General features: G+C 40.9%; 1 protein-coding gene across 1 annotated transcript in view; it reads left to right on the top strand.

The window, feature by feature from the left end:
• The window catches only part of FAM20C (FAM20C golgi associated secretory pathway kinase), a 60242-nt gene that overhangs the window by 30145 nt on the left and 5480 nt on the right, over positions 1-24617 (top strand). The window contains exons 4-5 of the mRNA XM_061993950.1: positions 15440-15532; positions 17316-17431. Coding sequence (XP_061849934.1) covers positions 15440-15532; positions 17316-17431 — 209 coding nt within the window. The remainder of the gene's footprint in view (positions 1-15439; positions 15533-17315; positions 17432-24617) is intronic.

Below are 24617 nucleotides of genomic sequence, written 5' to 3' on the forward strand. Positions count from 1 at the left end.
GAATACACTTTCTTAGAGCCTGACTCGCTCCATCGGTCCCCTGGTCTTTACAGCAAGCTCTGAAACAACCTGTACTAGTGCAAAACTTTTGGAAAGCCTATTTTCCAACCCTGAATAAGGCTTCTTTAGCCCTGCCTAGTCCATACAAGTTTATTCGGTGTCTTCCAATAGCGCTGACCCAGGAGACTAATATCTGGCAGGTGTGTTTTGCTCTCTTCTCCTCTTATTTTCTCCTCCAGGTGTAAAAGATTAAGAACCATTGAGTGTTTAACTTTTACAGGACTTTATGGAAGGGGGTTTTTTTGTTTGCTTTTCAGTGCTCACACTGTTTTGTCCTCTGGTCCCTGTCAGCAGAGGTAGACCAGAGCTGGTTGGTGGGAGCAGGAGGTGGCAGTGCCCCACGATTCCCAAATCAGTCCATCTCCCACTCTCAGACTGCACAGGAGTTATATAGGTGAAATCCCAAGGTAAAGAATGTGATTGATGTGATGGCATGGCATCAGTGTATGCAATGCTGGAAATCAGAGGGTGAAGATAGTATTTTTAAAGATGTGACTGCAAAGATCTATATACATGTAGAAAATGGAATGACTAATCTTACTTTACATTTTTGAGTCATTTGGCAGGTATTCCTGTAAATGAGCAATGAACCCACTTTATTTTTTCCTTTGTTTTCCTCTTCTACCTTCTTGAACCAATAAGCTGATTCAGTCAGAGGATAGTCTGACTGTCTGTAACTAATCCTGTAATACTTTCTTGACATTCATATTGCTGTTGAGCATTTCTGTCAATACAATTATTGCCTGTGAGCTGCATGAAAAACATTGCCTAAGGGAGGGGGGAAAAAAAGAAAAAAAAAAGCCAGGCTTAATTCTTAGTAATATTTGTGATAAACTGAAGATGTTCACTCAACTGTTTTGGAATTTACTCAGGCATTTGGTAACAGCAGCCTACTGGAGATTGCTAAGGAGGGAACTGGAGGGACCTGTAATAAAACAAAAGGTGGTTGGTGTATTCTTTTTTTATCCAAGATCTCAGTCCTGGAAGTGTCAGATACACAGTTTTCTTTCAATAGAGTTGAAATTCCAGTTCTAATTTAAGACTCTTGTACTCCTGCTCTTGCTTAATCCTGCAATATCCACCTTGATATTAGCAAAAGCAGTGGAAGATATCCTGTATGTATTTAAACTAAACAGTAAAAATAGAGGTTATATCTTCTGTCCCCACAAGCAGGCATGGACAAGAAAGGGTGTTTGCTGTCATTGACAGCTCATTTAGTTATTCATTTTAATCTACATCTGCTCCACACCCCACTAAAATCCTGTGACTTCACTGGCCTTTAAATTTGAGTATGGGCAGCTAGTATGAACTAACTCTGTCCTTCCTCATCCTGTTCATCTTGAACTCCATGGGAGACCTTTCACTGAGCAGAAGGAAAGTTGAATCAGACCCAGAGAAAAACAGTAGGTTCTGAAGGAATTAGGTGATGAAGACCAATGACTAAATCATGGAATTGCTTTGCTCTGCCATATATTATCCTCACAATTTATATTAAAAGGCAGAAAAACTAAAATGCAAGCATCCTTGGCTTTGGGAAAAATACAGTTCTCTCTTTGAAAACAGTCTCCCACAAAACTCCTGTGGGCTGTGCACACACATATCTATCACACTGTACAATAGATAAGCTTCATGTTTTGTAGACATTTAAATGCAGTTAAAAAATTCAAGGAGAAGTAACCAGACATGCACTGTTAGAGAAAAGCAGCTGCATGTCATAAATCAGGTCCATAAAGAAGAAAAAAAAAGTTGGCAACAGTGTCATTTCACTAGGGGTTTTACTGCACATCTTTTGCAGATTTTTCCTCTCTTCTCTTGTTCTCTAGTTATCTCTTTGTTCTTGTACTGGGTTTTTTGAGCACTATTTTTATTATCAACCCTCGCATACTTTCTTGTAATCTCTTATCTTACCAAGAAACCTCAACATAGCTAGGCATTGAAGTTTAAATTAGCCAAAAGTAATTTCCAAGTCTTATGATGGGGAGCACACCTGTTTCACATTGAACACGAATGTGGCCAAATCTTGCCAAAGAGCGTTCCCCTCTGTACGCCTGTATACACACACACACACACATACACACAGAGGGATACACACAAACATGTACCCTTTTTATTTTCACTCCTGGTTTGAGTGGGTATATTTTTGCAATCTACCAAGTGTGAATCTTCCTCTGCACCTTGAGCATGAGAGTTCACCAAACACGTTGCACTTGATGGGAGATGTTGATATAAAACAGCAATTGCCCTGAGCAGCCAAGCCAGCAAGTCTTTCTACCCTTGTACTGTTGCAGAGCAGTTTCCTTAGCACACTTCTGCTCTTTATTTTTTTCTGTGGGATATTTTTCAGAGATTTCAATAGGTCCTTTTTAACTTCAGAGGAGCAGATTAAGCCAATACTGCCTAATACTGCCTTTTGAAATCCTGCACCTACTACCCTTTTACATGATGCTCCTCAAAACCTCCACCTCCATTTTTTTCCTAATAGCCATGTCTATAACTAGAATCAATGGAGGAGAGGCATAATGCTCTGTGGAGAGCAGGGGCTGCACTTGCAGTCACCAGCAGCAAGGCCCACGTGGAGGGCAGGAGGTTAAAATCTGCTTTCTCAGTGGAGAAGTAGAAGAGAGAAGAAATACCAATATGGTTTGATTTTCCCCTGGGAGTAACACAGTGACTCCCCATGGGTTGCAGAGCATTAACCCACCCTTCATCCAGACAGTTGTAAGCTAAAAGTACCCTGTTGCATAATTTCCAATGTAATTTGTGACTCATCTGGTGCCCTTAATATAAATCTCGGATTAATGGTGGGGGTTTCCAGCTTGAAGATGAAAAGTTTAGAGAGAAAGTAAAGTTGTGTTATAGTTCTGTAAAGCAGCACAATTAATCTGTGAAGTGGCTACAAGAAAGGGCTCCCAACCCAGTACACTCTTACTCATGCAATAAATAAACAATCAAGGTTGAGAAAGGTAATTAACTCAAATTTAGCCAGGGAATGAAACATTTAGGTTGATACTAAGATGGTCCATGGATTCTTTCTTTTTGAAATACTAGGGCATCCTCTCATCAAAGCTGAGAAACACTGTTCCCAAAAACTTAAGAGGTTTAGGAGAAATCTGGAGTATTTGTGCTTGTAAATCATCTTGGCAGCTGCCAGTCAAAAAGGAATTACCTAAGAAATGCTCAAAGTAGCAAACTTGTGATGTCAGCACATTCCCAAACATGTAACATTTTGCAGATGGGAATAACCCAGGTGGGACACACGTCTATCAGGGAAAATCAGTCTCAGAGATGTGTTTAACCCGCTGGGTTTTTTTACAGCAGGATGAGGCTGGGGTCCCTACATAGTTGGGGAATGATGAGCAACAAAGTGTGGTTCTGTATTCCTTATTTAGGCAGAACCCTGGTTGGGAAGGAAACACATTAAAAAATACAGAACCAGCTTAGGGCAAAGAAGAAGTTACACACCCTTCATGGAGATTGTGTTTACTGATAGGAGGGGTAGTAATGAGACAGGAGTTAAAATAAATTTTAAAAGAGAGAGGTCACATAATTTGCTTTATTACAGCAATGAAATACCACACCATGTCAAAGCAATTCCCATTTCTTTTGTAACCACAAAGTAGTTTGAAACAGGCAATTACACCTTCTTTCCAGCTCAGAGAGACACATCACCCTTTGCCACACATTAAGGAATGTTAATAGAAGTAGTAAGGTGAGTTCAGGAGTGCATGAGCTTTACTGGGAAATCACACCTCTGAGGAATCAGAAACACTCAGCCTCGGGATGCGATCATCTCGCGGTAACCACGTGCCTGATGTCCTCAGTGGCACAATTATGGAAGATTCTCAGGATTTGGGATTGAAATAATTTTGAAAAGCAAAATGTAACAGTTGTCTTGGCAATCATCTCCATCTGACTAGAAAAGGACTGAGCACCAGTGCATGGATCCTCTGAACCCCTCTGCAAGGCATTTCCCCGGGAGGCTGATGTGGAGTGGCTTGAGCTGAGCCATCCACTGGAACTCAGGAGATCTGGGGCTTGCAGGAGGAAATTAGACAAGATGCTTCACAGTTCTGATCCTCTCTTTCTCATTTAGTGCTGGATGTGAGTACAGAATCATGACTTTGAGATCCATAGGTGGTAAAAGCAGCTCACTGAACAAATGAGAATTTCATGCTCTTTTTTTATGTATTGGTCTACACATACACACCATGTAGGCTCTGTCTTATTAATGATTTTAACTGTAATTTATCTGCAAAATCTTTGGCACTTGGCTCAGTTCAGTTCGATATCCAGTAGCTCTTCAATGATAAACTGTAAATAAAAATCCAAAAGTGTTTGCCTTGTGAATGAGTTGATGGCAAGGGAGGAGGGAGCATGCCGTAAGTTAGCATGGTAACCCCTTTGAGATTCTTGGGAAAGTGGAGCTCCCTGATACAAATGCAGAGATATAGGTCATAATAGAACACTTCAAAGAATTTTTCACTTTCACAGCTGGAGCCAAAACATCCTTTTATTTATTCTTCCAACCCACAAAGAGATGATAACCTCATTGTACGGCTGATACCACTATCAGCCATACAAGGAGGCTGTCATTTTATCATGTGGAATTATATTAGGTTTTATCCTTTTTACAGTCTTAAGAACTGCAAACATTTAATTTGAGAGAGAGAAGAGAGAAATTCAAATGGTGAACTACAAACTGAAAGAAGCAGCCTGTACCAAATGGGCCAAACACAGAGGGCAAACAATGAGGTGTTTCTAGTTGTGCCAATATTTGGTCCAAACAACTTCTTCCAGTTGGGCTGGAGAGGACATACTGCCCTTCAGCCTGTTCCTATACCTGGCACAACTGAAACTGTGTTTCTAGAATACAAGACCTCATAAAAGTTGTCTGAGCTTTTCTAGATCTATTTATACTTCCCTGTCTGAGGCAGGAGATGCATTGAAAGCCAGGATTTGAGTCTTATTTTTACTTCATCTGGCAATTTAAGTAAGAAAATGAGTTATTTTTTCATTTAGAAGTTTCATTTAGAAGTTTTTCATTTAGAGTTGCAGTGCTTTGCTTAATGCAGTTATTCAGGTATAAGAATTCTTGAGCACACCTGGGACCTGCAGATCCCATTGTCAACCTGAAACGTGACGTCTGGGATCTACCAAAGCCCGTGGCCAAACTGACTTGTACTTTTGGCAGAATGAAACATTTTTTTCCCAAATTAGAGATTGTCATGGGTGGCTGAATTAAAAAGCAACTGTGAGTCTAGAAGTGGACAGGGTGAAGGGCCAGAGCTGCTGCAGGGATCTGGTGCTTATCACTGGCTTGTTCTTGCAAAGTGCTGAGCACAAAAGAGCTCCAAGGAAGTATTAAGTCTATGCTTGACTGTCAAGGACACGCATAGTTCACTGGCTATATGTGTGCCCAAAGTTAAGCATGTGCTTAATGAGGCTAGAGTGCTTTGCTTAGGGCAGAGCTGAATCCTTAATAGCTCTGTGTTTTGCAGCTCTTGCTGAAAAATGGGGCTAATATTTTCCTGCTTCCTGGGAGATTTTGAGGACAAGCTTACTAGCATTCATCGTTCTTGTAATGATGGGAAGGAGACTCATGAATAAAAAGGAAGACATTACGTATCAATACATCAGATTCACAGTAATTACTTTTTCCAACCTATTTTGAACTGGAATCTATTGTGAGCCATGGAATTTCAATGGCACATATATCGTGTACAGTGGAAAGAAAAAACTCAGCAAGCTAAAAGAAATTTGAGCTCTGCTGTGCTTCTAATATATTTAATGTTATTGTTCCGTTAAATTCCACACCCTTAATGACCCCAGACATATTAAATGATGTTCTCAGGGCTGAAGAGATGCTTCAGACTTCTAATTTTACACATATTTTCCCGTCTGCACTCTCTGAGCTCTACGAATGTTATATCTTGAAATACCTCTATAGGAAATATTCTGCAGCCTTTTTCCTGGAGAAAGACTGAAGGTACCTGGGCTCACACTGAGCTCTGTTTGCACTGCCTGTTTTTCAAAAATAGTTTCTGCAGCTGTATCATTTTTCATGTTTGCAATTTATGGCTAGCAGACAATGTACAACAGAGCCTCAACGGGATAAATCAAGGGGAAAGATGACAGATATCATGGGCTCAGCATGGCAAAAATGCTCACACCACTTGTTTCAGAGCACAAAGGAATCCAAGCCAAACAGGGGCAGAAAATACTGATAGTGATACTGCTTCTTAATGAAGATACCTTAAAGAAAGGGACAAAGTATTGTTGTAGCACCTCGTTAATAACTAACTTCTCCTGCTTGTTTAATTGCTACAAGGCTTTTTTCTCCCTGCTGTGGCAACAGCATTGACCCTATTAACTTTGGCACTGAGAATTCTTTTGTTGTGCTGTCAAGTACCTCTTAATCTTTCAATTCATATATGTCAAGTCAGGTTTCTATCTCAAAGATGAATCAAACCTTATTTCTAGGTTAAGAATTTTTTTATCTGCAAAGTAAATTAGTGAGAGGAGCTTCCCAGAGCTTGCCTTTATCTTCATACTGTGACTCATTTGTTTTTCTGTACAAATTTTCTGCTTTTTCTGGATGGTAGAAAAAAATTTCTAGCCAACAGGCACTGTCACCAAGCCACTATGGCATCAGTGTTCACCTATACTCCATCTCACATCCCTTCTCCTCATCAGCATCCCAAAAGAGAGTGAGAAAGATGAATTTGTATCAAGTCACCTGCAATTCTGCATACATGGGCTGTCTCTTGTGTAATCAGCATAACCGTATGGATTATATACCTTTCACTGAGCTCCTTGCAGAGGAGGCTTCTTCAAATCCAGATGTGAAGACCTGAGCTTTTAATGTTGGAAATACACACTTCAATCCCTACTACTGACCAAAAATAAACTGTGCATGCCATTTCTTACAACAGAAGCAGCACAATATACAGCTTAGAAAAGTGATCATGCAAAGCATCTTCTATTTCACTAACCTCAGCATTGTGGTATTGCTTTTTAGTAATAACCAAGATCAACCTATATCTCATAATTTTGCAAAAACTCATTTCAAATACTTTAAACTTGCCTGTTCTCTCACACTGTGCCTGCCTCTAAGATATGAAGTGTTTGCAGGATGCAGAAGAAATACAGACAAATTTATAAATAATGATTATACTTGCCTAGGATTGTCCACAGCAGGCAGTATTAGATATTGATGGATGTGCTGGATTATGCATTAAGTGCACCTATGTACATCCACCTGGAGTCTGGAGCTCACCTCTCTGGTTTTGCATGGCTTACCTGCTTTGGGACTGCGATGCATTTTGTTTTCATTTCCACTATCATCTTCTAACTAATAGTAATTAATAGTATTAGTATTACTGCTAGCAGTGCCCAGGCTGATTGTGCAGCTCCCAGCATGAAGACCCCCTCTCTTCAGCACTGTGCCCTGGGAGCAGGCAGGGGACTGCTGGCTGTCATGCTGAAAAGCACGGGTGGGGAAGACATCCTGACAAATGTGCTTACCCTCATATTTTTTCTCCATTTGCTTTTCTCATGGTGACAGGCAGCTACTCACTAGGCAGAGCTGGAAGTAATATTCTGAATTGCTGAAGGAAACTTTCCCAGTTGATCAAACTCTTATGTGTTTTGTGCTGATCAAAGATTCTCTTCATGTCTTATGTATCTGAAAGCGCAAAAGAATGAATGAAAAAAAAGAGCTATTCTTCTGTGCTGGTAGACAATGAAATGATGATTGGTGAGATTATGCCATGACTTTACTGTCAGCACAATGTCAGGGAAGGCAATGGTATAGAGACGGTACATTTTGAGATATTAATACCAAACCCAGTTCACTGGAAGGAAGAGAAAAGCCTTAAAGAAGAGAAAAATGTCTAGTTTTATTATTATTTTTACATTTTAGTGGAGAATAAATACAAAACTTTCATATTCTTGGATCATATTAGTTACCCTGATTATTCAGCCCTTCATATCATATCTGCTTGTATAGTCAAGAGTGGTAGCTTGTGTTTTGTTCAGGTGAAAATCTGCTTCTCTCTCGATTCTTCTCTCTCTCCATCTCGTGCATGGGATGGCAGGAATCTTTCACTGGCCATGCTTTGAGCAAGTGACTGGTTTTGCCCAGCCATTTCACAAACACTCTGATCTATGTAGATGAATTAGAGGTTGCTTCATTGTCCTCCAGAAACAGTGCTGGTTTTAAGGGGAAAGCCTGAAGTAGGTTTTCAAGGCTTTAGATTGATTTGGTTTCTTAGTGAATTAAAAATAAATGAATGATGCTTAGTAAAGAAGTCTCTGAGCTGAGGAATCTGCAGTCTAAAAGCTTTAAGGCTTAATTTCCAGGTCTTGGCTTCAGGATGCTCTTTTCAGGAATGGGAGCCGGTTGTTCTGGCTTGTCTGTCACATGTATTCCTTCCTCAGAAAAGCATTTGGATCAGCTGCAGCGTGTCTTACTGTGATGGTTTAGCCTTGATTGTGAAGCAAGGAGGTAGACAATGAAATGATGATTGATGAGATTATGCCTTGACTCCACTGTCAGCACAATGTCAGGGAAGGCAATGGTATTGCTATTACAGCAAGACTAGAAATTAGTGGAAAAGTGAGGCTGGCACATGGGGACAAGGAGGAGAGGGCTGTAGTCGTGGCATTGTGAGAGGACATTTTGAAGTTCACATTATAGAGATGTCTTTCAACAATGGTTTAGGTCCAGCTGATCTTGCCCTGGGGCCAGGGGAGGGGTTAGGTGACTTCCTGATTCTTTTTTTCCTTTGACTCTGCAATTGAAAATGGAAAGAAAACCCACCTTAATATACTGTTTCCCTGTGGATTTCTTCTCCCTCTTCCCCCCACTGTCCTCCTGTGCCAGGTAATTAGATACCTATATATACAAATGCTCTTTCAAAAGCTTATTGCCATTCTCTGCATCAGAGCTTTATGATTTATTTTAAGCTAACTGGTTCTTGAGCATGTGTTGTTGTCAAGCTCTCTTCATCTGCCTAGGAGAAAAGCACTCTGGGGCTGGCATGCAATAGCATGATCTTGGTATTTATCCTTTTGGCGGTTTGCTAATTATTCCTATTGCTATCACATCCCTGTGTGAATTTCTGTCTTTCTGCCACAGTAGATGTTCTCTCCTTTTTTTTTTTTCTAGATGCAGAACTGCTAGTTAAACAGGAGAAACATGAATATCCTGCAGAGACCCATATTGTCATTTGAATGATAGCAATGAAACAGGCCTAGCATCATTTCTGTACCACTTAATTGCATGTCTTTGCATTCCTGGATTGGCCACTCATTTTCTGGACTGTATTCTGCTCTTGTAAACAGCTTATATCATTCCTGGGAGTGCTCTTTGTAGCAGAACACTTTGATAAAGCCAAAGCCATCAGCTGCCAAGTCTCCATAAGGAGTCAGAAATAGACACCAGATATCTTCACTGCTGTAGAAGTAGCTGCATTAGCAATATCATTTATCTTCCTAAGGACTTACTAAGCCATTAAAATGTATTATAAAATTAAGTGGCATTTTTTCCACCTGTTCTAACTGGTGTCAAACACATAGAAAGCGCTCTCGAATGGTATGACTCTGCTAAGTACTCTCTTAAGAACTACAGATGCCTTAGAGATATTGGGTTTTTTTTCCTTGGACTCCCTCCTTCACTTAGAATAATAAGCTTTAGATTATCTCAGGACACTCTAGATCCCTCTGCCACACAATCCAATTTGACTTAAGGGTTGTGGGGTGGGGGTCAGAAAATCTTAGCAGACGCTGGACTTTCAGTCTGAGTTTTCCACTAGTACAAAGAAGTACACAGGTAAGGGCTGGGGAGATTTCATGCCTGTCTTGTGTTAAAAGAAAGACTCTCCAGACTTGATGGAGCATCTATGCTTCAGGTGCTTGATGGAGCAAGGGGCTGCTCACAGAGCTCCACCATGGGCTTCCGAATGCAAGAAGTCCCCAGGTGCCGCCCAGGCCACAAATTGAAACAGCAGCAAACTGCTGAGTGGCAGCCTTTTAGTTTTGTATTAACTATATTTTATCATTTAGATAAGACTGTATATTAACTACTGAGCCTGCAACTCGGCTCCAGGATAGGTATTTAAATGTCTTAAATACTCCATGGGAAGAGAGGAAAGCTGCTTTCCAAAGAAGAATAGCAACCTGTAGCTGTGGGTAGATCCAGATAATCTCCAGTTATCTGTTCCAATAGCCAAATTAGGCACTTATCAATGTTAGTCTTGTCCCTGCCAATGCAATTACCATGCCTCATTGGCCTGTTACGTCTCTTAGTGATTTTGCTGCTGCTGAATTTCCTCAGCAGGAGAGGGCCAGGGTCTCCACCTGCAAAATGGTCCAACTCAAGCAAACCCACTCCCTGCTGCAGCAAAGCTGATTGTTGTGATCCATGATCAGCCCCAATCTCTGTGTTTGATTCCCCTGATTATGTGTCGAAATAGAAGTGCAACCTATTTAGGAGGAGCTGTTTTCAAATCAGCAGCATGTCCTTTCATTAGTTAAGGTACACAGGTTTGACACAAAAGGTGTCTCTGAAATGTCTCTGGACTGCGGCATAGGAAAACAGCATGTGTCTGTCAGGGTAACATTTGACTCAGATTGGGCTGTTTGTCCTATTTTCTGGCTTTTTGGCTGCTGAACAGATAACAGGTCCTCTCCAGAGTGGAGGAAGTCTGGCGTCGAGGCAGGATTCTTTCGAGTAATACATGGCCCTAGTGGGTATTAATCCTGGTAATTTAAGCAGGTGTATGCGAATGACCCTGGAAGCTAAACATAGATTTCCACATTAGAAGTTTAGTTTCTATAATGGCATTTCTGAAATGCCAGAGAGCCTACAGAGCCTGCAGTCTCACTGTGGTGATGCAGCTCATGAATGGCAAGAAAAAACACACAGAGAGATTACTAATCTTGGGTTTGGGAGATCAAGCCATTAGCCAAAAAGTGTTTACAGAAACATTTAGGAAAATCTTGAGGTTTTGCAATTATTCCTGCACACAAATCACTGTGTGTAATTTATCCAAATACTACTGAACACCAAAACAGGTCGCAGCTATAGCTAGGAGCTGACTCATCAGATTTATTCCTGACTCTGTTCATTTATCAGAGTAGCTTTATTTCTTATATTTGTAAGCATGACTCACTTTTCTAGTCACAAGATCAGTTGCATCTCATCTTGTCTCAGTGCAAATGTATCCCTGTCCTGTTTAAAATCATTCTTAATTCCCCGTATTTTCTCCAAGTTTTGTCATGGCAGGGAAATTTTCATGGGCTTTGATTTCCCCTTAGTTCTTATTTCTCCTCTACTAGTGTTACCATGCTGATTTGTCTTTTCCTTATGCTGTAATTGGTCTGGTGCCACTGTGTAATTTTTAACTGTGTGCAGTATCAACAGACCTCCATCTGTCTCTCCTCCAGAGCTTCCCAGCGTGCCGTTATAAATATCTGCCAAATCCTTCTCCAAAGAGAGGATCACCAGATTCCAACTGTTTGCAAAATAAGAGCCACTGCCAGAAATCCTCTCCCACTGTCTGCAACCTGTGCAGAACCTGTGTCCTGCACATGGTGAGGTGTTACTGCTGGCACTGAGGAGCTCTGACCATTGCTTTCATTTGTTGTCCCTCAGAAGCATGCCCTTCTGCAGAGAGTTCAGCATATTGTTCTGGTTGCTCAAATATCTTGTTTTAATAGAAAATAACCTTCAGTAGCCATCAGGTAATAAAACCAAAGTAACGACAGGGTTGGGTTTTTTTCCCCCCTTTAATTCTGATTTAAAACATGGTGTAGAATGGATCAGTTCCAGTATTCTTTTCTAAGATACTTGACCCAGAAGGAAAAACTATTTTACTGTAAGGGTGAGGGAGCCCTGGCACAGGCTGCCCAGGGACATTGTGGAATCTCCTTCCCTGGAGGTTTTCAAAACCTGGCTGGACACGTTCCTATGTGACCTGATCTAGATGAACCTGCTTTAGCATGGGGATTGGATTAGGTGATCTCTAGACGTTCCTTCCAACCCCTACCATTCTGTGAATCTGTGATTCTGTGAAGGGATTCAGAGTGGAGATGTGCCCCTTTCCCAGACTGTCACTTGGCACTAGAGGGCCAGTTACCATGAACTGAAGCCGGAGTAACTGATAGGACTTGCTGACTTTACATACACATTGCTGAGCATAGAGTTTGATTTTTCACCTCCCTAAGTATAGAAAGTAATTAAAATCTATTAGAAGTGCACCAAACTAGGCAATGCATTGATTAGATTATGCATGCTGAAAAACAGCAACTTCTTTAACATGAATTAAATAAAATCACATCTAAACACACATGGATAAAGTAAAACATACAGATTATGATGTAGGTGCCCTTTTAACACTGTTAAAGGCATTCTCATAATAGTCCATTTATTCCATTAATTCAAAGCTGGTTTAGGCACATGTGGCTTTTTAAATTCAGCTGTGTACCTTAGGCTGTGATCATCACACACGTTAGCACTTGCTGCTGGTACTGCAGTTTACTGTGGATGAGGAATTACCAACTAATCTCTTTAGGTGCTGCTGGAGACATCAAATTAACAGTAAATGTATGTTTGAGTAAAACTCTTGCCAGATGAAGTCAGATCAGAGAAACAAGGTTCCTCTTCTATCTATGATATATTGGAATAAGTCAGCAGAAAGGCTTTTTTATGGTTATTTCAGGAGAGGGTTTCATGTTTGAATCTGCTACATCTTAGTTCTGCAGAGGTTTGCAAAGGAACATAAGGACTGTAAAGCAGCTTGGAGGTTTGATAAATCCTCCTTCCAGTCTAAGTTCAGAATAATCCAATATTTCCAAGAGACATAAGAGCAGGTATCATACTTGTTTGACAGGGACACAGACAGGAGCTGTGGCTGGAGAGAATTTTTCTGTAGGTAAGCAGAAGGAAGCACCTGAAGCACCAAGGAAGGTTGGGAGTTTGTCTCCTGATGTATAGTCAGGTTCAAAAAATACCAGTATTTCCATTGTCAAGATTGCACGGTGGAGTTGATGTCCAATTTTGAAGGCTTTAGGACAATCAAGTTCACGATTTTCTAGGACGATGTGCTACCACTTAATAATACAGTATGACAGGAGAGAAATATGTACAAACAAGTCTGAGCCTGCAGGACAGCTATACTTACTCCCAAATGAATAATATCCCCAGCCATAGCCAAGGGTGGCAGGGAGCAAATAGCAAAGTGAAATTAGAGAGACCCGACTATCCCGGCGGTGATGTACTGACTGCCTGGCGCATCGAGCAAGCAGCGCAGAGGAGCTGGGCTGAGGCTAGAGCTGTGCTTGCAAGATTGAGATCTAGCCCTTATTTAAGTCTGATTTTCTGGAGCAAGTTTTTCTTTTAAAGCAACAGCCCTGACTTGTTTAAAGTCTTTGGGAGATAAAAAGCAGATGGCATTGATTAGCTAATTAGTAATATTTTCTGCAAGCTATCAACTGTGCTGATATGTGTAAAATTTGCAAGAGTTTGGGATGAATCTTTCTCCCTTTGATTTGCTGAAGAAATTGACTATTTTAAAATCTGGAGGGGAGAGAAAGTTATATACACATGAGTAATTTTCTGCATAGCAGAAACATGTTAACCTTTTCTTTTGAATTTTTATGCAGAGCTCATTTCTTCATTTTTGAGGGGAATATGTACAATGAGGTTGCAGCTTTCCTAGCTCTTGCCTTGATTGCACAGTGTATTTTGGGACAGGCTGTAGGTTTCCGGCTCTCTCCTATTCCTCCTTGTGGGTGTGCTCCTTCCTCTTTTGCATTTATAATGGAGACAAAGGAAAATATTATTTTTTCATTTATGCCAGGCTCACTTTTTAGCTTGTCTTCTTGTGAACCGTTTGAGCCACAGCAGCACCCTAACAAGACTTCTGCCAAGTGTTGGCCACCTCCGTGACCAGTACTGTGAAGGAGTCGGTGTGGTTTTGGCCAGAACATCGCTGGGTGCTCCTCTGACCTTAAGTTAAATAAGACACTAGTCAAATATCTTGATAGTGTCTCTGTGATGGCAATTGTTCATCATTTAGGGTGAGTCAGAGTACCTCACAGAGATGATAATGTAAAGAAGAATGTCTGAGAAAGGATATCAGCCTTTTAAACGCTGCTGATTGCACGACAAAATATTCATATAGTGGAAAAAAATGTAAGACTCCTTTCTTCAGCAAGGTGTATACAGGAGGACTCGCAGACAGATGCCAGTCCTGGGAGTCACCGTGGTCTTTGTGAAAATGAGCATGGATGGACACAGCTTTGGGTTCCCAACAAGCCCTATAATTAGGGCTTGCTGCAAATCCTCTAGAGTTTTGAGCTCTACACTTGCACGGCCTCAAAGGCTTGCATGCAACAAGGTCCTGGTGCAGAAGGAGGATTTTAATTGCCAGTGGGTGATATAAGAGCTGTCAGCTGGACACCTATGATAACAGAGAATGAGAAAGAGCTTCGTTTTTCTCTCCTGGAGAGCTGTCCTCCCTTGCAGATGCTCTGCAGAACAGCTTTGCAGTGCTTATCTCCCACTTAGGACTTCAAAACAGGGCATGGTGCAGGCTGAGGTGAGGGCCTAGAGGTGGTACTGGTCTTCTTCCTGAGTTGTAGTCCATCCACAAGCCATCAGGACTGGCAATTGCCTAAAGTGAGACATAGATTTGCTCCTCTGTTATGCAGAGGTTCTGCTTTTCCGTGGAGTTCAGTCTTGAAGCTTCAGCTTTTCTATTTCCATCAGAATGACATTTTTTATTGCTTCTTAAACTGAAAAACAACAAATTCTGAATCCTCTCTGGAGCATGGTCTTGTTAATGTTGTTTGAAACATGACATGTGTCGTGGCCGTCAAACTGCAAAGATCCCATTTCTTCTGAAATGAGAAAAACATGTCACTTTTGGCTCTAAGTAATACAAAGGGAAAGTCACATTTTAGATGGGAGCTACATGGCTGACAAAGATGAAAGAAAAATGTTATTACTTTTGGAAATTTCATAATTACAGTTAATGATGATTTAATGAAATGACATTGTCTTCTCCGCTATCACTAATGAAATGTCTGAGAGTGATGAAACAGATTTTGTGAAACAGAGCGAGAGTCTGGAGTAGCATAGCTTTGTGACAGCAGCCTGAATGCACAAGCCTTGAATCCCTATTTTTTTTGGTGCAATAGTTTAAAAAAGAAGACAAAATGAAGGCTACATGACAAATAATGCATACATGAAGTGCTTAAAGCCCTTCTGTTAAGCAAACAATACCAAACTCCTGAATAACGTGCTAATGACTGAGTATTGCTCCTTGAAATTGCTAACCTTTCATTAAAACACTTTCCTTATTTTTCTTTACAGACAAACCAGAGAACAAGAAACCCCACCTGACTTTTTTTATTTCTCAGACTATGAAAGACATAATGCAGAAATAGCAGCATTTCATTTGGACAGGCAAGTAAAATGAGCTTGTGTTAAAAGAAAAGTGGAAATATTTTGATAAGTTTCTGCACTTGGCCAGCTCTGTAACTGAATTACTTTTGAAAAAGGGAAAAGTGGAACAAAGGTGGGCAAACACTATGAATAAATGAAATGGCAGATGATGAAAGGGTAGATTAATAATTAAGAGATGTGACTTGCTCTGGGAATGAGAAACCTGGCAATACGTAATTCTCCAAAAGAAAGAGAAATCATATTGAAGAGAAGCTGAGAAATAAATTTCCCCTGTGATTTTGAAGTGCATATGGAGAGGACACATCTCCTGGGGAATGTGTCGTGTGACAGGAGACTGGCTCACCCCAATTAGCTCCAGGGCACACAAAAACAAGCAAGACACAGGGAATGGTGCGAGTATTCAGAGAGGAATAATTGAGCTAGGGAGGGGAGTCTGGTTTCCCAGCAAAAGGCTGGGGCTGCCCAAAATCAAGTGCATATTTAGGCTATAAGATAGTGGGAAGGAGAGGGCAATGGTGGCCATTCCATGCTCCCATTAGCTGAAAATGTCCCCTCAGGCAGAGTTAGTGCAGAGTATGTTGTATACCCCAAGACTAGGAAAGGACTGCACGCCTCTCAGCCTGCCCAGATTAGGAATGGAAATTAATAATTACTGATGAATACTAACAGTATGGTTGGAAATTGTGGCATTTCAAAGGCTGAGTTAGAACTTAAGCATTTTTCATACCCTGAGGTGCCAAGAAGCATCCTTTCAAAAGCTTGAAGCTTTGGGGCTGCAAATTATTTGGGAGTATGTGTAGTATTGCTGTCATCTAGGTTGCTTCTTAGGATAAAGCAGGTGTGGCACAGAGTAGATTTGCCATTAAAAGCCATTCTGGTGAGATCCTTCGAGGAGTTTCTATGTTTTATTTTGTTGACTTTGGTGTCGATCCCTTCTGCTTTGTATTTTATATTGCCATTTTAAGCAGCTGGTGCTATAGGAGAAAAAACATTAATTGAGTTCCTACAGGGAGGCATGTTAAATATCTACACAGTAAGCAAAAAAAAGCAGTTGCTATTAAATGTATAAAACCTTATCTGCAGACAGTGTACATAAAAATCCCATCTATGGGGAGGTTTTGAATGAGGACTTTATTCTTTTACTGTATCTAATAGCAATGCTTTGTAGGGAGTATTTAGTGATCTGCTAAGGCAGGGAAGTTTGGGACAGAGAAAGGGTCTTCACCCAGCTTTTGCCCGTGGTAAAATTTCTCATGTCAGGGAGGTTGTTTAGGTTAGTATATGGGTATTAAAACAGAGAGGAGTGGAAGCACACATATCAAACGCATACTGTCAGGGGAATAAAAAAGGAAACCCAAACCTATTAGATGTTATTTATGGGAGAAACAAACTGAAATCCCATTTCTCAAGTCACGTAAAAAATTGGTGAGCAAAATGCTTGTTATAACAGTCCTGAAGTAGCTAAAAATAAAAAGTAAGTTTCTACTGTCTTTTATTTCCGTAATTCAAGGTATCTTTGGGGTTTTTTTTGTCATGGAACAATGAGTTCTTCTCTACTTTGCATATGCTCAGTACTATGTAGACAAGTCAGAGCTGATCATGTTCAGGACATATTTTGTTATATATTATCCGAAGGATTATCCAGTTTGAAGTTGATGGGTTTTTCACTTGTTAAAGACCACAGATAAATGTGCCTTCAGAGTGTAATGAACCCTCCTAAAACCTATCAATATCGTTATATTTTAATCCTTTACGTAAACTCTCTCTCCTCTTTCTCTTCCAGGATCCTGGATTTCCGTCGCGTGCCACCGGTTGCAGGTAGACTGGTTAACATGACGAGAGAAATACGAGATGTTACTCGTGACAAGAAGCTGTGGAGAACGTTTTTCATCTCACCAGGTAGTCTTGGAAATAACACTATATTCTTTCTATCCCGCTGAACACGTACTTAAGGGAACAATGTGTAGATTGCTTAATTGCTCAGATGTTTCTAATAGAACTGTCTTCTAGACCTTTGAATAAAAATAAATGTGGAGACATAGCCTACAAAGAAGGCTTTATTGTTTTGAGTTGAGTGCCTTTTCCCCTTGACAAATTATCCACAGAGACAGGCTTTTACATTCACAAAAGCAATGTATTCAACAAATGTTTTATGTGGAGAGATTTCTAAAGCAATTTCTTCCATCGCTCTTAGTTTACCCAAAACCTTATTACTTAGCCCATTAGTTATTTAAACTTTATTTTTTCTGCTGGAATGTGATCCTTTGCTTCTGTTGGTCAGATGCATTTATTTCTCATTTTTGACTGGAGGACCAGAACCTAATTTCCTCTGTCATTTACTTCAGTTTTTTATTCCAAACAGGAGTCTGAAAAATCTTAAGCACATAAATATGTAACATACCCTGCTTTCAGCTCAAATTCTCCATTGGGCAGAGGGCAGAGTAGAAGTCACCTGCATTGTTCCCAGTCCTTGTTCTTGCTTTGAACACTGACCCTAGGAGCTGATACCACTCTTTCACAACATCTGGTGGTCATGGCCAAGGATGGAACTCCATAGAGTGGGAATTTTATGGGGTAAAACCATGCTCTGAGTGAGAGAAAGGGGTATCGTCTCTGTTTAGCATCTGGGATGCTAAGATGGAGAAATTAAGGCTCAGAGTCAAGGCACAAAAATGCATATTGAAGTATGTTCTTGGGGGAAATGTATAGGGGAACATTCAATTTAGAGCATATAGCTGTATTCCAGTGAACTTAACTGGTGTTATTTCAGCTGTGTGCAAGTGTGGTTTGCTGAACTTGGGCTGTAACTTGTGCAACAAGCAATCTGGATCAGAAATCTCTGGAGATCTCCCCCTCGCTCCATGGGTGACTGGCCAGGAACTGTTTATCCCAGATCCTTAAAGTCAAGACCCAGAGATTTAATTACAGTTTCTCCTAACGTTACTGTAGTATATTGCTGTTAGCTAGAAACTAGAGCCCTGTCATTCCAGAGCGTGTTTTCTTAAAATGTTTATCACACTTTTGTGATCACCAGTAAAATCATTATTATGGATGGGTTTTTTTTAGCTTCATATTTATGTTCAGCTCTTCAGGACACAGTTGAGCAGACATTTATTCCAGTAACTTCACTTGTAAAATACATTACATAATTACAAAAAGATTCATCTTACGTTGTGTTATGAGCACTCCAATTTTACATGTACAATTGTGGTGACAGTGGTGACAGCATCTGGTGATAGCGCTCACCAAACCTGATTTGTAGGTATTTCTGTGTGCTCCAGTCACTTTCTGTCTCTCCCCATCTCTGCCTTTCTCTGTCTCCTTTTTTTTTTTTTGCTTTATTTTTTGTAGGCAGAGCTGCACACAAAAGATGGCAAAAAAATCTTGTGACTGTGTGCATAAGGTGCTTTGGCTCATTTGAAATATAAGCCATTTTATTCCCATTTTAGCAAGTACAACATGGATTAGTAGGTTTGCTCTTCCCAGGTTATATATCAAGGCTTAGGGGTGAGCTTGAGTAATTTCTGAGAATTACAAAACTGTACTCACGTACTGAGCAGCTTACAGCAACCAGAGCATGGCAATGCAGAGTTAAAGCTGCTGGTTTGGATGAAGATCTTTATCTTGTCATTATGAAATTCCAGACATCCAAGGGATGATCCAAGCATAATCCTTTATTCAAATTTATTTAGAGGCCTCAGATAAATTCAATTAAAATATTTGATTAACTATGAATCATGCTTTTCTGGAGAATAAAACGCTTAAGCAATTAATTTTTCTTTCAATTTTATGTTTCCTAAATCAATATACTTTGCTTAAATAATGTTGATTACTTGTCAGAGTTCTTCCCTACAAGTCCCCAGTTTAATTAGTCAGATTCTCATTAACATATGCCCAACCTCCATCTCATATTTCATAGTGACCTGAAGAGGCAAATATTAATTAATTCTTAATGAAAAAGTAATAAAGGTCCTAAATTAAGCATTTAGAAACAAATCCACAAACCTAGCAGGCAGCTCAAGTAACAGATTAAGAACAGCAAAAGGAAAAGAAGAGGGTACTGGAATGAACCCTGCAGGCTGGGGAGGCAACGGGGAGGCTGGAGAAGACTGGAAGAGGCTGACTTGTTCCCTCTGGCAGATGAGGGCCAACAAAGTCACTTGATTTTGAGGGAGAGCTGGTTACAAAGTTGAGAAATTCAGCCATGCTATATGAATACTTGCAAGAACCAGCCTGTGCAACAGCATTTAGCTGCTGAGACTTCCCTGGGACTCCATTTCAGGTGGCTGTATCTCTGCATCTCCATCACCAGTGGTGCTCGGTGATAATTAATGGTCACAGGGACATATTGTGTCTGCTGGCAGTGTATCCCTCTCCATGCATCTATATTCACCCCTTTAAGTTAAACGAGCAATAATTGTAATTGATTTTATACAAAACTCTTCCCCTTGGGCTGGGAGACCACTGTTAGCAGTGGAAACACTCAGAGGGTAAATATTGATGATTCTCATCAATACACCATGTTATTCCCTGGAGCAGTGCAGAGATGGGTCAGAAGAAATACTACTGCATTTCCACGCCTGGGCCATCTCACTTGTCCTGTTAGGCATGGAAATCAGGGCCAGGAAGCTGCAGGCAATTGTAGCTTCAGAGGATGCTGCAGAAAAGTATCCTTTTTTCCACTGGAAAGCAGAAATGGCTGTGCACAGCCAGGTCAGCCGATGCATTAGGCTACATTCAGAGAGAAAGCAGATTGCAGAAAAGTGCACTTCCAGGCAGCTTGGACTAAACATGAGAAATGGAATTAGGTCAGTAATTATTTAAATTAATTTTACATCCTTTGCAGCAGGGCAGACTGCAGTAGCCCTGCTACTCTTGCAAATGAATGGTAATTTGCTGGGGAAAAAAGAGACATATTAACGATGTCAGCCTTCATTTTGGAAGTAATTGAGGCAGCAGCTTAAAGAAATCAATGTTACACAGCTAGTAAGCACTATGTTTTTGTTCATATTAACCAATTCCAAGGGATTATGGAATTTTTTCCCCCCTCCTTCTCAGCAAACAATAGCAATTCTGAATTAGCTATGATTTTAAGCAGGTAAAAGAAAGATCTTTTCTTGCATCACTTTAGTAAAGATTCAGGATTTTCTCCAGTGCTCCAATTGCACAGGCTTTCTAATTGTCCTTGATTAACAGTCATGCAAATCTCGATAAAAGAATTGCTCTGCCAAGCAATTTGCTTTAAGATATCTCCACTTGTTCCTTTTCTTCCAGAGAAGAATTATTGTTCAGCTATCAGGATAACACATGGAAAATGTGCAGATGAGTACACAAGCACTCAGGTTCTTTATTGTTGTAATTAGTTGGAGTTTCGATCACCACACCACGATTTTTGCACGGATTTCATTACAAATTTTATCCATTCATCCTCAGATAATGAAAACCAGACATTTGAAACACCTCTCGGGATTCTCTTGCCTCTCTGGTGCTTTGGGGAAACAATTTTGGTTTTTAATGATGAAGGAGTTTGCATGTTGCTAATTCCCAGCATTTGAACGTTTCAGCATGTATAAACGATCCTTCCTTTCTGGTTTGCCAGCACTGCTGATGTTGCTATTTCTACCCATTCTGCAGGAGCACAAATTCCTGGTGGTTGCTTCCTTTGCAGATGTAGGGACAGGGGCTTTTAGGGAAATACCTGTATCATATGAGAGAGGAACCTATGGGCTGGGCAATTTTAAGGAGAGGAAAGAGGCCACATTCCTGTTAGATCCCATGTCTCTTTCCCTCTGATTTTTGCCTTCAAAAGGCCAAACCCTGCTCTTAGCATGCAGCAAAGCACTGGGCTTGTGTTTCTAGCTGGAATTTCACCTTCAGCCTGCTATTCAGAATATGGGTCACCTACTTACATTTCAAAGAGGCCTGCTGCTGCACCCTGAAGTCTTAAATGAGAACTGTGTTTTTCTATACTTGATGCCTCTTTTTCTATGTTTTTAAGAAACCTTACAAATGAATGTTTCCCCAGATAATTCAAGCTGCTTCATCTTCCTGCCTATATATATAGGGTAGGCATATCAAGATGTCTAGTCTGTATCAATTGAAACAGTTAATTTCTTTAATAGCAACTTGAGATACAGCATCCTTTCCCTTCCACTACCCCTAGAAATCAGACAAGAGCCATGGAGAGTAAGTACCACAGGTGTGAGCCCACAGGGAGAAAAACAACTGGCAGAAAAAGCTTTGCCATTTAAAGTCACTTCTTGCCGAAAAATCCACTTGTGGTTTTGCCGCAAATTTTCTGTCTTAATGATGGGATGCATCAGAGGACTGCACTCCTATTGCAGACGATGGGAGCTCCGTGGGAAAATCACTATCTGGAGGAGCACAGCAGGAGCATGGCTGAACAACCCGACATGGCACAGGCAGAACACGTGCTGACTGTGTCACTCTGCAGCAGCAAATGCCAACACTGCCAGTGCCCCCGAGCTTTCCTGAAGATTTATCTGGATACGAATGTCTGATTACTGTCAAATGATTAGTCCCAGTTGCTTTCATTGACAATACAGAGCAGGGTTTCATTGTTCCCAAAGTTAAATTCAGAAGCAAACTATTAAGGACAGTATTTATCTTCCCACTGTGCAAAATGCTGTGTTTAATATAATTCCTTCTTTGAAAGGTCAGATTTACATAGTGAGCAGCAAAAGCTGCGGTAGCACAGGAGGGGCATTGTCGGGCCTTTTGCTCTCCACAAAATGGTTATAGTGACAGGTAATGGTGGCTTCCCGCTGCCAGGTGCAAGTCAGGTCATAGAAACCCTGGAAGATAAATTGTCTCAGGCAATCAAGATACGTCTGTGTGGGTTCTCTCCCTCCCTCCCTCCCTCCTCAGACAAGCACGTGATGCTGACACAGCTGAACTGGAGCATAACCCCCACTGCAGCTTCAGATTGGTGGAAACATAAGCCCTTGATGCAGTAAAGGGGAGAGTCCCACCTTCTCACCAAGGCATTATGTGCCCAGGAAGCAAGACATCTCTTTATATCTCCCAAATCTTCCATACTAGCCTGCAGTAAGCAGCATCTGTATGTGATTTCTTGTAAAGTATCTCTTGTGGCAGCCCAGAACCCCTTGAAATATTTTTTCTGCTGTAATTTCTTTTAAGGATATAAATCACAGATGTTTTTCCCTAGTTTTTATTGGATGAGAATATCCCAGCCTTCCTAATGGCCCAATATGATCCTCCTGTTTGCAGGCTGTCTGCAGCTAGTGAAGTTGCCCACAGGTGCTTGGACAGCTCTTCACTTTCATCCTGAATTATGGAAGAGGTTTGCAGGGAGGCATGAAGCCCTCCTGGTTTTGCCAGGATGATCAAAGACAAACTTGAAGCACCTGTGTTAGCCTTGCAAAAGCTATGCCAAGTCCATGCTGTGGCAGCATTTTTTAAAAGAAACCTGTGAGAGGTTATAGAGTACAGGGCAGCACGTCCAGGGCTTGCCTTAGGTTGGGTTTGTCTAGGTTTTCAAAACCCTACTCTCAGAGTTGCTGAGTTGCTTAAAAGGGAAAATAAGTGAGTTTTCCGTTTAGAAGTTATTAAGCATGTCATGGTGATCAGGACCAAGACTTGTACTGGAGTTCATAGTAAACAGCCAACCTGAATGGCTTGTTGGCCAAGGGCATGGTCGCTTTTTAGCTCATGGGAGGTCTCAAAGTACTGTTCCTTTAATTAAAGTATTCAGAGATTAAGTATACCTTATATGTAAGAAAAAGCTTTTAAACTATTTTTGAGGAAGGAATATCCTACATGGTAAAACATTTTAAACTACAAAAGTATTCACATGCTGAGTTTTCCCTTCCTTCCGTTTGTAATTTCCATTCCTTATTTTCTCTTCCCTGAACTACTCTGCTTTCAGTAATTGTCAATGAGGTTTTTGACCACAGAGTAAGTATTTCTGGTCTGAGTCAGGATATATTTAACTGGTATGAGCCAATCCTGTCAATGTAAATATATAGTTCTAGTTGGAGTTGTTCCTGAGCACCGATAGATGGATATCCTTATGAGTCACTCAGAGCAAAGGAGTTTGAAAAGTGTGTGTCCAGACTAAGTTAATCACAATTTAATGGCCAAATCTGATGACCATCAACAGAGGCTTGAAAATGAAGAGCTGAGACAAACCGTGAAGTCATAACACATCAGTCTTACCGTCCAATTATTTGATGTAATGCCACGATTAGCAGTCGGTCTCAGACAATACAGTTGATACAATTGATACAATAGAAAACATCATGAGACTTTATTGCTCTTCCATCTTCTCCTGCTTCCCCAACAGCAACTCTTTGCTCTGTTTCTCCCTCCCTCCTGTTATCTCTGTAGCACCACAGCAAGTATTTCTTCCTATCCTCTTGAGTCATTGTCTCTCCTGCATTGCCCACCAGCAGTGTGCCATCTCCCCTGGGTAATTTGCTGGCCATGGGTTGAGTCTGAATGGGGAAAAGCATCCTGGCAATGTGCAGAATGGTGTGCACTGTGATGAAAACCCTCCACTTTACCATTCTGAGCCACGAGGGCTTCTGTGACAGGCAGAAAATTACCTCCCTCTTCCCCAGCCCTTCCTGCCATATTAATACTGAGCCTGCCCAAAGAGAGCATATCTCAGAAGCAATATTTGAATTTAGAGGCCTTGTGGGGAATTAGGAAGCAATGTGACATCTTGGCTTTGTGCATTACCATAAGGAAAGGGCACAGTCTTCCTCTAATGACATATTATGTGCATAAAGAATAGCAGCACACTGACAAGAACAGCACTGTGCTCCTATTCTTGTTCATGGTTGAGCATCGGTGGGGTTTGGGGATGAGTTGCTCTCTCCCACCTCCAGTGAATTCACATGGGAAGAGGGTTTTTTGTAAAGAGGTAGGTGTTCTTGTTGATACAGAAATACGTGGTGGCAGCTTTTTAAGGTAACACCCACTCCAAAACCCTCTGCAGCTTCTTTTTCTCTGGTTGTTGGAGTAACGCAATGTGTGGAGAAAGGAATTTGGTTTTGGGATGTGTGCTGACAGAGTTACATCTATGCTATTTCCACCCTCC

Source organism: Colius striatus, chromosome 3, assembly GCF_028858725.1.
Source record: "Colius striatus isolate bColStr4 chromosome 3, bColStr4.1.hap1, whole genome shotgun sequence".
Lineage (NCBI taxonomy): Eukaryota > Metazoa > Chordata > Aves > Coliiformes > Coliidae > Colius > Colius striatus.